At 44.2% G+C, this 12,525-nt stretch overlaps 2 protein-coding genes across 2 annotated transcripts; one reads left to right on the top strand and one right to left on the bottom strand.

Annotated features, from left to right (window-relative positions):
* The first annotated feature begins 440 nt into the window (after positions 1–440).
* LOC123449340 (U4/U6 small nuclear ribonucleoprotein Prp31 homolog) lies at positions 441–5,172 on the top strand. Its single transcript, XM_045126537.1, has 9 exons — positions 441–679; positions 1,084–1,122; positions 1,227–1,289; positions 1,378–1,515; positions 2,117–3,009; positions 3,178–3,248; positions 3,348–3,450; positions 4,070–4,145; positions 4,718–5,172. The coding sequence occupies exons 2-9, from the start codon at positions 1,120–1,122 to the stop codon at positions 4,826–4,828; spliced, it is 1,458 nt and encodes a 485-aa protein (XP_044982472.1). The 5' UTR covers positions 441–679; positions 1,084–1,119; the 3' UTR covers positions 4,829–5,172.
* Positions 5,173–8,273: 3,101 nt separating this feature from the next.
* Positions 8,274–9,919, bottom strand: LOC123401747 (F-box/FBD/LRR-repeat protein At3g26920-like). Its single transcript, XM_045095604.1, has 3 exons — positions 9,008–9,919; positions 8,764–8,898; positions 8,274–8,666 (listed from the first exon to the last, which is right to left on the bottom strand). The coding sequence occupies exons 1-3, from the start codon at positions 9,917–9,919 to the stop codon at positions 8,274–8,276; spliced, it is 1,440 nt and encodes a 479-aa protein (XP_044951539.1).
* Between the last annotated feature and the right edge of the window lie 2,606 nt (positions 9,920–12,525).

The following is a 12,525-nucleotide window of genomic DNA, read 5'->3' as shown; positions in this document are numbered from 1 at the left end:
AGAGACAGAGAATGGAACACCACCTTCAGTTTGTCATCTGATCCCACATTCTCTACCCCATGAGTGAAATAAGATAACAGTCTATTGATCAATTCACGTAGCTTCCTTGTTTTGCTTTGCTTGTCCCGCTCAATTTCTCATCATGGTGGATTAACAATGTACGCGTTAATTTCTCAACAAAATAGGATAGGACTGACTACAATAGTTAGTTAGCTTATTATTTTAATAAAACAATTAAAAGCATGTGGTATTTTTTTTCTCCCGTTGCAACGCACGAGCCCTTTTGCTAGTAGTTTAACAATACAACATCAAACATACAAACCACTCGTTTTATCGGCCATGCCCATCACTCCTCGCAAAATTATGGAAATAAATGTATTATTTTTAAAAGAAAAATAGCCAAGCAGCCGACCGCCCGACCCGAGCACGTCGTCTCCCTTCCTCGAGTCCAAATCGAATCGATCCCCTTTTCCCCAAACGTAGCGCTAGCTGAAGGCTCCGGCGGCGGCGAGCGATTCTAGGTCCGGCTCCGGCGGCCGGCCCTCTCCTGCCTCTCCCTCGGCCCCTCCCCTCCAGCCGGCCATATCCCTCCCCTGCCCTCGGCCTCCGCGGCTCCGCCAGTTCGCCTCCGACTTCTCCCACGGGCCACGGCCCCGCTTCTCCTGCGGAATCCTCTCCGGTAAGGATATCCTCCACCTCACCCCCCCCCCCCCCCCCCCCGCGCGCCCCTCTTTTCCTAGGGTTTTATTGTCGGCGTTAATAATTGGTGGATTTTAGGTTCATAATTTTAGGGTTTCATTAGTTTTAGGGTTGTTCTTTAAGATCCGCCCACAGATTTGAGGGTTGTCCCTTAAGGTCTCAAACATACCAGCAGTTTGGAGATCGTACAGGCATGTTTGTATATCAGTAACTACTAACAGAATTTCTCCCACAAAGCTTTAGATTAACCCATTGCATACTAGTATTTTATTAGCGGTGTCCCAAATCCTATCTGTAGTTCTTGCCTTTTTGGGAGCCCCTATCCGGGCACTACATATTTGTTGTGATTGAGCTGACCGTCCTCTTCAACAACTTCTCTTCTAGGTCTAGCCTGTCGAGGGGAAGACTAGGGACAAAATAATGGTGAGTTCATTTAACCTCCTGTTAAGCTGCTAGGCAATCTTAAATTTGCAATTTATTTTCGGCATTGGTCTCATGCCTTTTTTCTAAATGGTGCCACTTCACAGGCAAGCCTTGCTGATTCTTTCTTGGCCGATCTTGACGAACTTTCAGACAATGAAGCCTACCCTGTGAGTTGATCTCTGTGTCTACTGTGTAACCATGTTTTATAGGGATATATTTGCAGGCAATTCCATAATCTATTGTCAAACTTTTCAGGAAGAAGACAATGCTGAGGCAACGGGTATGGATGAGGATGGTGACGATGATATGCCTGACCTCGAGTCTCTTAATTATGATGATCTTGACAGCGTCTCAAAACTGCAGAAGACACAGCGTTATAGTGACATAATGCAAGTATGTGATCAAACTCGTAAATCTCCACTAACTTCATACCTTTCTCTCTTGCATGGTTCTAAGTTTATCTTGCAAAAATGTATAACCTTATTTGTGTGGTTAGGGTAATCAGCCAGTTATAAGATGCTGCCCAATGTTTTCCACCAGAATAGTGTTTACTAGTTCGAAAAGAAATCTTAAATAACACATATTATGTGGATATCGAAGACACACTCAGTTGATTGTTCTTTTCATGTCTGCTTCCCGAATATTACTTTAGATGTTCGTAGGGTGCAAATGGAGATATTTAGTGTACATAATAAACAAAAAAGACCAACCAGAGACTAGTCACTTGGGACCCTTTTTTAATGTAGTAAGACGACCTGATCACCTGCAGAGGCTAGGCCTCAAATGCAGGTCGGCAGCGATGCAACGTGCACGCTCGTGCTGCTAGCAAACTGAGCAATCCTCAGTTTATGCTCAACGTCACAAATGGTTCATGTGGAAAATATGGTCCATTCATTTTGAGTTCATCTGTGTATTAGCCTTAGTCTGCAAAAATCTTCAACTCACCCCAAGCATGACATTAGATTAATAGACAGTCTCATTTTTTCGTGTGCAGAAAGTTGAAGGAGCACTTGACAAAGACACATATTTGTCTAATCAAGGGTTCATCCTGGAGGAGGATCCAGAGTACCAGCTTATTGTAGATTGCAATGCCTTATCAGTAGATATTGAGAATGAGCTCATTATAATACATAATTTCATCCGTGACAAGTATAGGCTGAAGTTTCCTGAACTGGAATCGCTTGTTCATCATCCGATTGATTATGCCCGTGTTGTTAAGAAGATTGCAAATGAGATGGATATAACACTAGTAGATCTGGAAGGGCTTTTACCTTCTGCGGTTATAATGGTTGTCTCTGTGACAGCATCGACAACTAGTGGGAAGCCTCTTTCTCAGGAGAATTTGGTAAAAACCATTGAAGCATGTGACAGAGCCCTTAATCTTGATGCTGCAAAGAAGAAGGTGCTTGATTTTGTAGAGGGTAGAATGGGTTACATCGCACCAAATCTATCTGCAATAGTTGGCAGTGCTGTTGCTGCAAAATTGATGGGAATTGCTGGTGGTTTGGGAGCACTTGCAAAAATGCCTGCTTGCAATGTTCAGCTACTTGGAGCAAAGAAGAAAAATCTTGCTGGATTTTCTAGTGCCACGTCTCAGTTTCGTGTTGGCTATCTTGAACAAGCCGAAGTATTTCAGAGCACCCCTCCAGCCCTGAGGACCCGTGCTTGCAGGGTTATAGCTGCAAAGGCAACTCTAGCAGCAAGAATTGATTCAACTAGAGGTGATCCAACTGGAAAAGCTGGTCGCAACTTGTTAGAAGAAATTCGCAAGAAGATCGAGAAGTGGCAAGAACCGCCTCCCGCAAAGCTTCCAAAACCACTTCCTGTTCCAGACTCTGAACCTAAAAAGAAGAGAGGGGGTCGCCGCCTTCGAAAAATGAAAGAAAGGTAAGATATTCTCAACCTAATTTATGTTTTTTGCAAATAAACATGTTGAACAAACTCATGCTTATTTTTGCCTTGAACTACTTACTAATTTGCATTCCATGCTGAAACTTGATTCATCACATAAACATTATGGTATCTTGACATAATTTTGGGAACTTGGTTCTGCAGATATGCCGTGACTGATATGATGAAGCTTGCAAACCGAATGCAGTTTGGTATACCAGAGGAAAGCTCATTAGGTCAGTTGGTTTTGACAGGGATGCTGGAATGACATTTCGTTAGTTAGTTTAGTTTCACTTTACCTTAATATTGACATGATCACATCTTCTTATCACCAGGTGATGGTTTGGGGGAAGGTTATGGCATGCTTGGGCAGGCCGGAAGTGGGAAACTACGTGTCTCAGCTGCGCAAAACAAACTTGCTGCCAAAGTGGCAAAGAAGTATGCCTCCTTAATTCTTCCCACAGTATTTTATTTTCTTCCTTTCTGTTCCTTGCCATTTTTTTTATGTTAAAGCATAAAGCACATGACTAGTACTTGGCTCCGCAATGGAGGTTTTATGCCCTGTTACTCCCCAAAACATGGTATAACTTGTAGTGTAGTGTGTTCTTTCTAACTGTTTCTAAAGTCAATACAAGCTGTTTCAAACTATTAGAGGAAAAATGTGCAAATCATTGGAACTTAGATCCTCAATTTTAAGCCATCAAGGCATACATGAACAAGAATTAGTTCTCACAGCTTTCTTTTCACCGTGTTTATACCCACCTTGATTCCGACTTCCCGGAGTTTAATATTTTCAATGTAGTGCTTTATGCTTTATACCATCCTCATATCTATCTTTCCCTGCACATTTAGGCATTTGCGCGTATTTTTTTATGTTACGGATTATTTGCACCATGTACCAGTTCCAGTAGCCTGGTAGGCAATCGTTATGCTGCAGTAACTAACTCTCTTAAGCATCTTCACGTTGTTGTTTATAATTCGATTCTTGGCCTCTTTTATGAGATCATGCACTGCAATCTCTCTGTCTCTCTGATTCCATATTACTTTCTAATATCAGATTCAAGGAGAGGAGTTATGGTACCGGTGGCGCAACATCTGGACTGACATCTAGTTTGGCCTTTACACCAGTTCAGGTGAGTTTATTTTCCCCTGGTTCCTTATGCATGATATTTGTCTGATCCAGTTGTGGAACAGGGGATTATGGCTACAGTGCTGCCTACTCTAGATCGCTACGTAATTTTTTATCTTGTAGTATTTGCTTACCTTTTGCTTGTGCTGCTCATGTTTGAGGGATCGGAAAAGATAGTTTAACCTGTTTTTTTTTGGTTACCTTTTTTGCTGCATTACTATAAAGTTCCTAGATTTTGCTTCTGTGAAGTCATCGTGAACAATATAGTTTGATGTGTTGGTGGTTTTACCTATGCTACCGTTCATCCTTGCATAATCAAGCGCTGGATGGTTTGCTGTTGTTAGCCTTTTATACATTTAGCACCTTGTGTATAGATAGATGGTAATCAGCGTTTAGATTACTACTTTAGTTTTCTAAACGCTCTTATATTAGTTTACAGAGGGTTGTAGCATCTTGGGTGTCATTATATATACCTTTTCAGTCGGTTATTGCTATTTTTAAACATAAACAGTTTAACCTAAGTTCCATGGCATCAATCCCTCCTTGTTTCTAATATGCCATTGTTTTCACTTGCAGGGAATAGAGCTGTCAAACCCACATGCGCACGGGAACCTTCTTGGAAGCGGAACCCAGAGCACCTATTTCTCCGAGACGGGCACATTTTCTCGGATCAATAATAGGCCATGAGTGACTGAGGTTGGAATCTAATCTGAAGATGAAAAGGGAGTGTGAGATTAAAAGAGAGGATTGTTTCTTGGTCTCATTCGGCACACAACGCCCAACATCTCTTGGGATTCATGCACTTGCACAAAGTCAGCTTGTATTCTCAGTTGTACCGCGGGGGCTGGGTTTGTAATGTAAGCACAGAAAGCGCACCAGAACATGACAAGGTCTGAAGTCAGGCGTTACCTATGTTTGGAGCGTGGATAATCTTTTCTTTCTAGAGAACCCATTGGAACTGAATTGTTGAACTAGCATAGGCATGCTGCTGGATCATTCCATACCACAATGCGAGTTGAGCTCGAGATGCATACTTGTTGTTTTCTTTTCCTGTGGAATTGTTGAAGTGCTTCATGGCAGGCTGCGGTGTTTGACAATGGTATGTGTTGTAATTAAGCATGATCATGTAACAAGTTCCTGTCCGCTCCCCTTCCCTTTGCGCAAGCTGCCGTGCCTAAGGTCGTGTTGGGATTCATGGTGTTATTTTTTTCTTTTGAGGATGTCTGTCTATCATCTGCCTGGCATGGTTGTGCCGGAGCTTCACCAGCTCCAGCGCGTTGAGGATGATGCCTTCATGGCCGTGACGAACGCCAAGACCTGTTTTGCTAACATAACATCATCGAACACTTGCAAGTAACGAAAGCCTTGCCCTTCCTTCATTTTTGAGTCCAACATTTTCTCCCATTACTGCCAATGCATTCCTTGCTTATCTAGTGATCCAGCACACCACACCATAAGTGGGGTGGATTGTATTGGCACACGTCGTCTCGTAAGTTTCTTCTGTAGCCCTAGCCCACAACGATTTGCATGAAAAGGTTCACCACACCCACCGGGTTACAAAGTATTTTCTTTAGAGAACCTTATCACGAGGACGGTGGTTCCTGCATTTCACTAAGAAAACGTGTCCTTTTTCTTCTTCTGTTTGTAGATTCTCACTCCATTTTTCCTAATTAAAATTGCAAAACTGGAAGTATATAACAATGACAATTTTACACACCAAACATGTAAATAGTAGGTACTCCCTCCGTTTCTAAACATAAGTTTTTTCAGAGATTTCAATACAGACTACATACAGATGAATATAGACATATTTTATAATGTAGATTCAACCATTTTCCTTTGTATGTAGTCTATATCAAAGTCTCTAAAATGACTCATGTTTAAAAACGAAGGAGTAACAAAAACAATAATAGAAGTAACAATAATTTTTAGGCTAGTTTTGGCAAAAGGTACTAGTACAGTAACGATTTGGAGAACGCTAAGAGAGATCAAACATAAAAAAAAACGGTGTTGTAGTTGGCTGACGTGCGATCTTGCAGGAAAGGATACTTGAAAAACGATTAGCACCGAAGATATTGTACAAGGGCATGATTGGATTCCGTTTTTCACACTTTTACACCTATAAAAAGTACAGACCTCAATGGTCGTTTTCATTTTCTGGTTGAAAATCACACGTGGCTGAAAATCACACTTGTAAAAGTAATACGGCTGTATAAATTTACCCTATTTCAAGCGAAGCCAGAGCATCTCTAACAGACGCAAAAAAAAAGACCATGTGCGTGCTAAAAACTGGTGTTTCTGTGTGTCAGAGGCAAAAAACGTGCTCCAGCAGAGGCTGTAAAATAGGACACGTATAAAAAGCGTCAGCGCCCGCGCTGTAAATATTGGACGTGCTGGCTTTCAGGCCGTAAATTTGGGACACCGGATCGCGCACGCTTCACAATTTACATTGCGTGTTTTTTTTGAGTGCATGTTCTTTGGCATTTGAAAAAGCAATGTTGGTCCACACGCAATAAAAGTGCTACAATGACACGATAAAACTGTTATTGCGCGCGTAACTTTTATGCGGCTGTTGGAGATGCTCTAATCTACAACGCTTTGAAGTAGTGTGTTCGTTTTGAATTAGTGTTACGTTGTAGTACAATATTGAAAATAAAACAGTGTCAGGCATTGGCCTTGCACGTCTGCTAGTCCAGCTACCCGACTGATACACACTGCCACGGTAGGCAGTACAAAGTCATGTCATACTAAGATGGCGTCCATTTCCATTTGTGCACCGTGGCTAACATACACATGTGATTTGGATAGCATCCATCAGCTTCAGCAAACCTCTTGCAGTACCGCTTCTAGAAACTATCGGTTGTGCTCTGATACGCCATGCACTATAGATTCGCTAACAAGCGCAATTGCCGGATGATTGATTCAGCACCAAGTTTAAAATGTCCCATTTTGGGCATTTACGCCGGCGCGCAACAAAATCGATAAAAACAAAACAAAAATGTACGGTCGAGGGATTCCGACCGCAAGACAAAGAGGCAAGAAAACCTGCACAGAGAAACGAGAAGCAGCCAAGGTTGGGCAAAATAAAAAAAAATGATCCAAAAGCGCACCTAATTCACAAAATGAACCGTCTCCGAAAAAAATCATTCGTCTGACCCTTTTTTATGATATCTTTAGCTTAGACGTCACACTACACTATGTGACGCCTGATATTACGTTGTATGGTGTTCGAGACCTACTGTGACGTCTAAGTCTTAGACCTACAGTGTGGCGCCTGATTGTCGGGCGTCACACAAAAGGATCAGTTGAGTGAATATTTTTTAAACGCGGTCCAGTTTGTGAAATACTTTTGTCCATGGATCAAATTCATCAATTTTGCCCCAAGGTTGGGGCTTGATCACATCAACTCAACATCAGGGCCATTTATGTGCTGGAAAGAAAAGGAGTAACTGATTCACTAGCAAGTTTACAGTTAACGTTCCGTCTTCAGCATTTACGTCGGCATGAAGCAAATCAACAAACAAATTAATACAGTCCAGGAGTTCTGAATTGTGACAGCAAACGAAAACGAAAGAGGGCATGAAACCTGCACAAGGAAAGGAGCGACAGCCAACGCTGGGGCAGGCTTTATCAAAGCAGTTCACCATCAGGAAAAAAAGAAGAAGCATTTCTTGCCTCCAAGATGAAGTCCAGGCATTGCTCAAGAAAAAGAAAAGATGAAGTCCAGGCTGAACTGCAAATAGTTCATGCAAACTGGAGGCAAACTACAGTTATACCTTGGCCTGAGAAATTGTTTGATACACCAGATTAAGTGATACCGACACTCAGAACCATATATATCAATTCGTGTGGCTTCATAGACGATAAAATGGTTTAATGGATAACATCACACTTGACATTCAAAGGCCACAAAACAATGTAAGCACTTCCTCATCAAATAAGTGCACATCAGCACAAGTTGGTTTCAACGGGACCAACAGCACTTAGCATGCTTAACTGCTATAAGGTTCCAAGATAATACAACCTTAAACAAGTTAAATACAAGTTGGTTCCAACGGAACTAACACCATGAATAGCATGTTTTAACTGCCATAAGATTCTAAGATCATACAAACTTAAAACAAACTAACAGTTAACAAAGCTCAAAAGTAGTATCTCCTTCCAAAGGTTGTGTCCTTTCGAAGGGATCAGCTGGACCCAAATCATCATGGACACTAACATCCATATGGTACTTGTAAGACCAATCCGAAGTAAAACGAAGCCGAGCACCTCTTGAGGCCCTCCTATCCACCTGAAGCTTCTTATGATGTCGTGCGAAAAACTCCTCGTTGAAATCTTCAACATCAACCTCAAAAGTCATTAATTCTAGCACGCCAGCGTTTAGTACAAAGAAAGTGGCAAAGTCAACATGTGACTTGGTTCCCCGATAGCATCGCCAAACAATTGTCTTTAGACGGATGTCTAGTGATCCTATAAGAGCCCGGTGTTTACGACGCCAGAAGTTGGTACTCCCTGGTCCAGTTGACTAAAAACGAACATAGAAAAACAAAACCAATTATAAATGAATCAAAGGATCGAGCAGTCTATACTAATATAAACCATCAGCACAGAAGAATCATCACCTGAATGTAGAGCTTTTCCAAGCACGGAAAGCATCCCATCAAGTCAAGAACAGCATCCAGACTAAGAGCATCCATATCAACAGCTAAAATCTTGACAGCGCACGCCGCCGTCGCCAGGCGATCAACACTCAATTGCTTTATATGAAGCATGGAAGATGACATTATGATTATAGACTATCTATAAGTGCAAATAACATGTAATTCAGCGGCACAATGAAAGCAAGTAGGAAGGTCGTCACGCTACCCGAATAACTGCCGAGTCAAACGGTGCCGAGCCAAACGAGATTTTTGTGCCATAATGACAAGTAAGGTAGCCTAAGGCCTCCAGTTTAGGTGCCGTCATAATACTGCACTCAAATGAATCAAGCGTGAGCAAGCTTTCAAGACGGGGCGCATTCTCGATGACGAGTTGCTCGAATCTGGGCTCTGCCCGATCGCTACAACCGCTGACGGCGATGCTTGTAAGGGTAATGGAGTTGATTCTGACACAATGGAAGCCCCCACTGTCCTTAATAAGCAAGCACTCTAGAGCGGGGCAGGCGGCAATCATGGTGTGCATCGAGGGTTCCGATATGCTGACCCGCTGAAGCGCGAGTTTCTGAAGCTTGGGGAAGTGAAGCGCTTGAGCTCGAGTGATGTCGTCGGTGAGGTGGCAATCTCCAATGGTGAAGACCAAGAGGGTGTCGGAGAAGCGAAAGGCGGCCGAGGGCGGCGGCTGCACGGTTGCTGGTGGACGCGCTGTCCTACTCCTACGATCGAGGCTGTGCAGCGCGATCTCCTGGAGGTTGTTGAGGGCGGGGGACTGGAGCCAGGCATCGGCTCGGTCGCCGATGACGGAGGCGGGGGCGGAGAAGCAGCGGCCGGGGCCCTGGTGGGCGGCCAGGACGCGCGATACGGCGGCATCGGGGCCCTCGTCGTCGCGTGAGAAGGAATCGTAGTCGAGGTTGAGCGGGGCGGTGCGCCAGATGTGGCGCCACCGGGAGGCGAGGAGCTGGGTGCGGGCGCCTTCCTCGGTGGGGAGGAGCGAGACGATCTCCCCGAGGACGGCGTCCGGGAGGTCGCTGATGCGATCGACGCCTGCGCCTTCTCCGTCCGCATCCGATCCGGGCGCCTGGTGTCCTGTTGCTTTCCTCTTCCTCGACCTAGAACCCCCCATGGATGGAGGTTTATGCGGCGGGGGTGGAAGAGCGCGCGACGAGGAGGAGGCTGGCGTCGGACGCCCAGCGCCGCCGGCTGTAGCCGACGCGATCAAAGTTCAAAGATGGGATTGTTTGAGATCAGAGAGGTGCATGGCGGCGGAGTTTTGGGGGGGAATGCATGGGCGCGTGGCGGATCGCAGAGAAATCAATTCGAAGCCCACCCACAGACCGACCCGGTCCAGTCGGCCCAGCGTCTGCTACCAATCGTTATTTCTTTTGGTTTTGATAATAATATCCCACATAAAAAGCCCGTGTGTTGCAACGGAAGAAAATAATAATATCCCACATCCTTAGTCAATAAGCATAACTCAAAAACCCACAGATATGTGTCCTCTTTTTTGACACGGTACCCCGCCCATGTCGTCGCTTGTCCTTCTTTCCGCTCTTGCTAACAGTCCTTCGAGAGGGAGAAAGGGGTCGCCATCGCCCCTGCGTTGTTGCTGCTAGCCAGAGAAATCATCATGCAATTAGGGGCGTGATGAGCTATCAGAGTGCGCTTCAACAAGCGTGCAAGCCAGCCAGCAAGAATGAAATATACTAAGCTTCAATACAAGAGATGAGTTACCGGAAGAACATCCTAACAATATGACGGTGGTTATGCTGGAATTATTTGCTTGCTGGCGGATAAAAGAATTGGCAAAAGGGAGGGGCTGTTGGGAGGAGATTCTATCTGGATTTCCCTTTTGAAGTAACAACATGGCGGTGGTTATGCTGGAATTATTTGCTTGCTGACGGATAAAAGAATTGGCAAAAGGGAGGGGATGTTGGGAGGAGATTCTATCTGGATTTCCCTTTTGAAGTTTTGGCTCCGGCCATGGCTATCGACTCTCATACAGTTATTACTGTCCATCCTCAGCAGTGCGGTTTTACACAGGGCGGGTTGGAAAATGTTTTTACGGCGTGATGCATATGGGTGAAGTTAAAACTTGAGCTCTCTCGACCTACCATGCATGTGTGCCACGGTATTAGTGCAATTCAGGTGCAGGAGTCAGAGCACCAGTACTGTACTCGTCCTCACGTTATTTCTCTTCACAAAATCACCTGATCTGAAGTTACAAATATCCTAAACTTCGCTCTTACTGAAGCTATTTCAGACTCATACTCTTTTCTCGTCCTACTTAACTATCTCTAATGGAGTACTAAGCATGTAGTGCTACTGTTTTTATCAAGTCAACAAAGCAGTTATCTTTGATCCAGCTGCATGAGCAAGACAGAACACAACCCAGTCACTAAGCATGGAGGTGTAAGGAGGAAGGAAGGAAGGAAGGGATTATATATACCCTACACTTGCGAGGAGCAGGTGTCAGTGACGTCCCTAATCGGAGTCGCCGCTGCGAAGAGCAGCGAGAAGGCGGCGACGAGAAGGGGCAGCACCTGGAGGGGAAAAATTCAACCCATGTTATAATAGCACACGACAAGAAGAAGATTATATTTGTGCAGCAGACGAAAGAGCCAATTATTTTGACTGTTACAAGCCTATATTTGCTACTATACTAACTTATTCACTTATAATGCAATCCATCAAGGTGACTGAAAATGAAAACACATGCACAAAGCTTAGAACCCCATTAAAACCACAAGCACATTTGACATGAAGAAACACACAATAGGCAAGATGAAAATGGCATACTGAACCTACAATTTTATTCTTTCCCCATTCATTGAAAGATTACAAACAAATGGAACAAAAGTAAGTAGATTGTACAAGTGTGCATCCCTGGAACAAACAATGTAACTCAGGGCAAAGAAGAAATCCACAGAATCATCATAACTGTTATGCAGGATACAGGTACATGTACTGCCATCTTTTGACTTATTTGATCCAACAGGGTCACAATAGCCTAAGTTGTGACCAAGCTTCAGTGAATCAAGAATCTTAGCCTACCTCTCTGTCTGTTGGAGTACTTGCAGCAGGCGTATCCTCATCTCCCGACAAATGCAGACGGAACCCACCGTAACCACCAGCGTTTACTGTGGCATTCCCACAACTCCGTTGCTCCTGTGCAGGGTCCAGAATGAGCACACAGTCCTGCAGTTGAGTGAAGAGAGCACACCACATCAGATCAAAGCAGATAGACACACACAAACAATGTTGAAATAGATGGATTTGACAGTGATTCATTGGAAGATTGGGATCATCATCTTACTGCATAGACAAGCAGTCAACCATGGTCGGAGCTTGACAGCTACCAGGATGTGGCAGAGGAGCGGGATGGCGAGGCGCGGGAGAAGGCGGCGATGAGGGTGTTGGCGAGAAGGAGCGGCGGCACCTGGAGCTGCGGGTCGAGGTTGCGGAGCTGGCCGGAGGTTACCAGCACCGCCTGGACACCACGCGACAACGCCGACGCTGGCATATGAAACAGCAATGAGATTCAGAGAAAATATACCTTAAAATACACCTGATAGTGAGTTCTACTTTTAAGGTATGCGCAATTTTTCGTTTAAGTGGAGTAACAAAGCAATCCCTAAGAAATGAATGTGACAAGGTCACTATGTTCTATGTTGTACTTCCCAATAGTTGATGGAAATCAACGGCAACGCACATAATGAATGTATCATTTGA

This window comes from Hordeum vulgare, chromosome 1H, assembly GCF_904849725.1.
Source record: "Hordeum vulgare subsp. vulgare chromosome 1H, MorexV3_pseudomolecules_assembly, whole genome shotgun sequence".
NCBI lineage: Eukaryota > Viridiplantae > Streptophyta > Magnoliopsida > Poales > Poaceae > Hordeum > Hordeum vulgare.
This window is presented reverse-complemented; position numbering and strand designations above follow the sequence as displayed.

What these genes read in the sequence shown, in the direction of transcription:
- LOC123449340 (XM_045126537.1), top strand. An exon ending in GCTGCCAAAGTGGCAAAGAA is followed by an intron (nt 3,451 to 4,069) that starts GTATGCCTCCTT and finishes TTCTAATATCAG; the next exon opens with ATTCAAGGAGAGGAGTTATG. An exon ending in TGGCCTTTACACCAGTTCAG is followed by an intron (nt 4,146 to 4,717) that starts GTGAGTTTATTT and finishes TTTCACTTGCAG; the next exon opens with GGAATAGAGCTGTCAAACCC.
- LOC123401747 (XM_045095604.1), bottom strand. Translation starts at nt 9,919, where the DNA reads ATGGGGGGTTCTAGGTCGAGGAAGAGGAAAGCAACAGGACACCAGGCG. An exon ending in TTGACTCGGCAGTTATTCGG is followed by an intron (nt 8,899 to 9,007) that starts GTAGCGTGACGA and finishes CTTCATATAAAG; the next exon opens with CAATTGAGTGTTGATCGCCT. An exon ending in TGGAAAAGCTCTACATTCAG is followed by an intron (nt 8,667 to 8,763) that starts GTGATGATTCTT and finishes GTTCGTTTTTAG; the next exon opens with TCAACTGGACCAGGGAGTAC.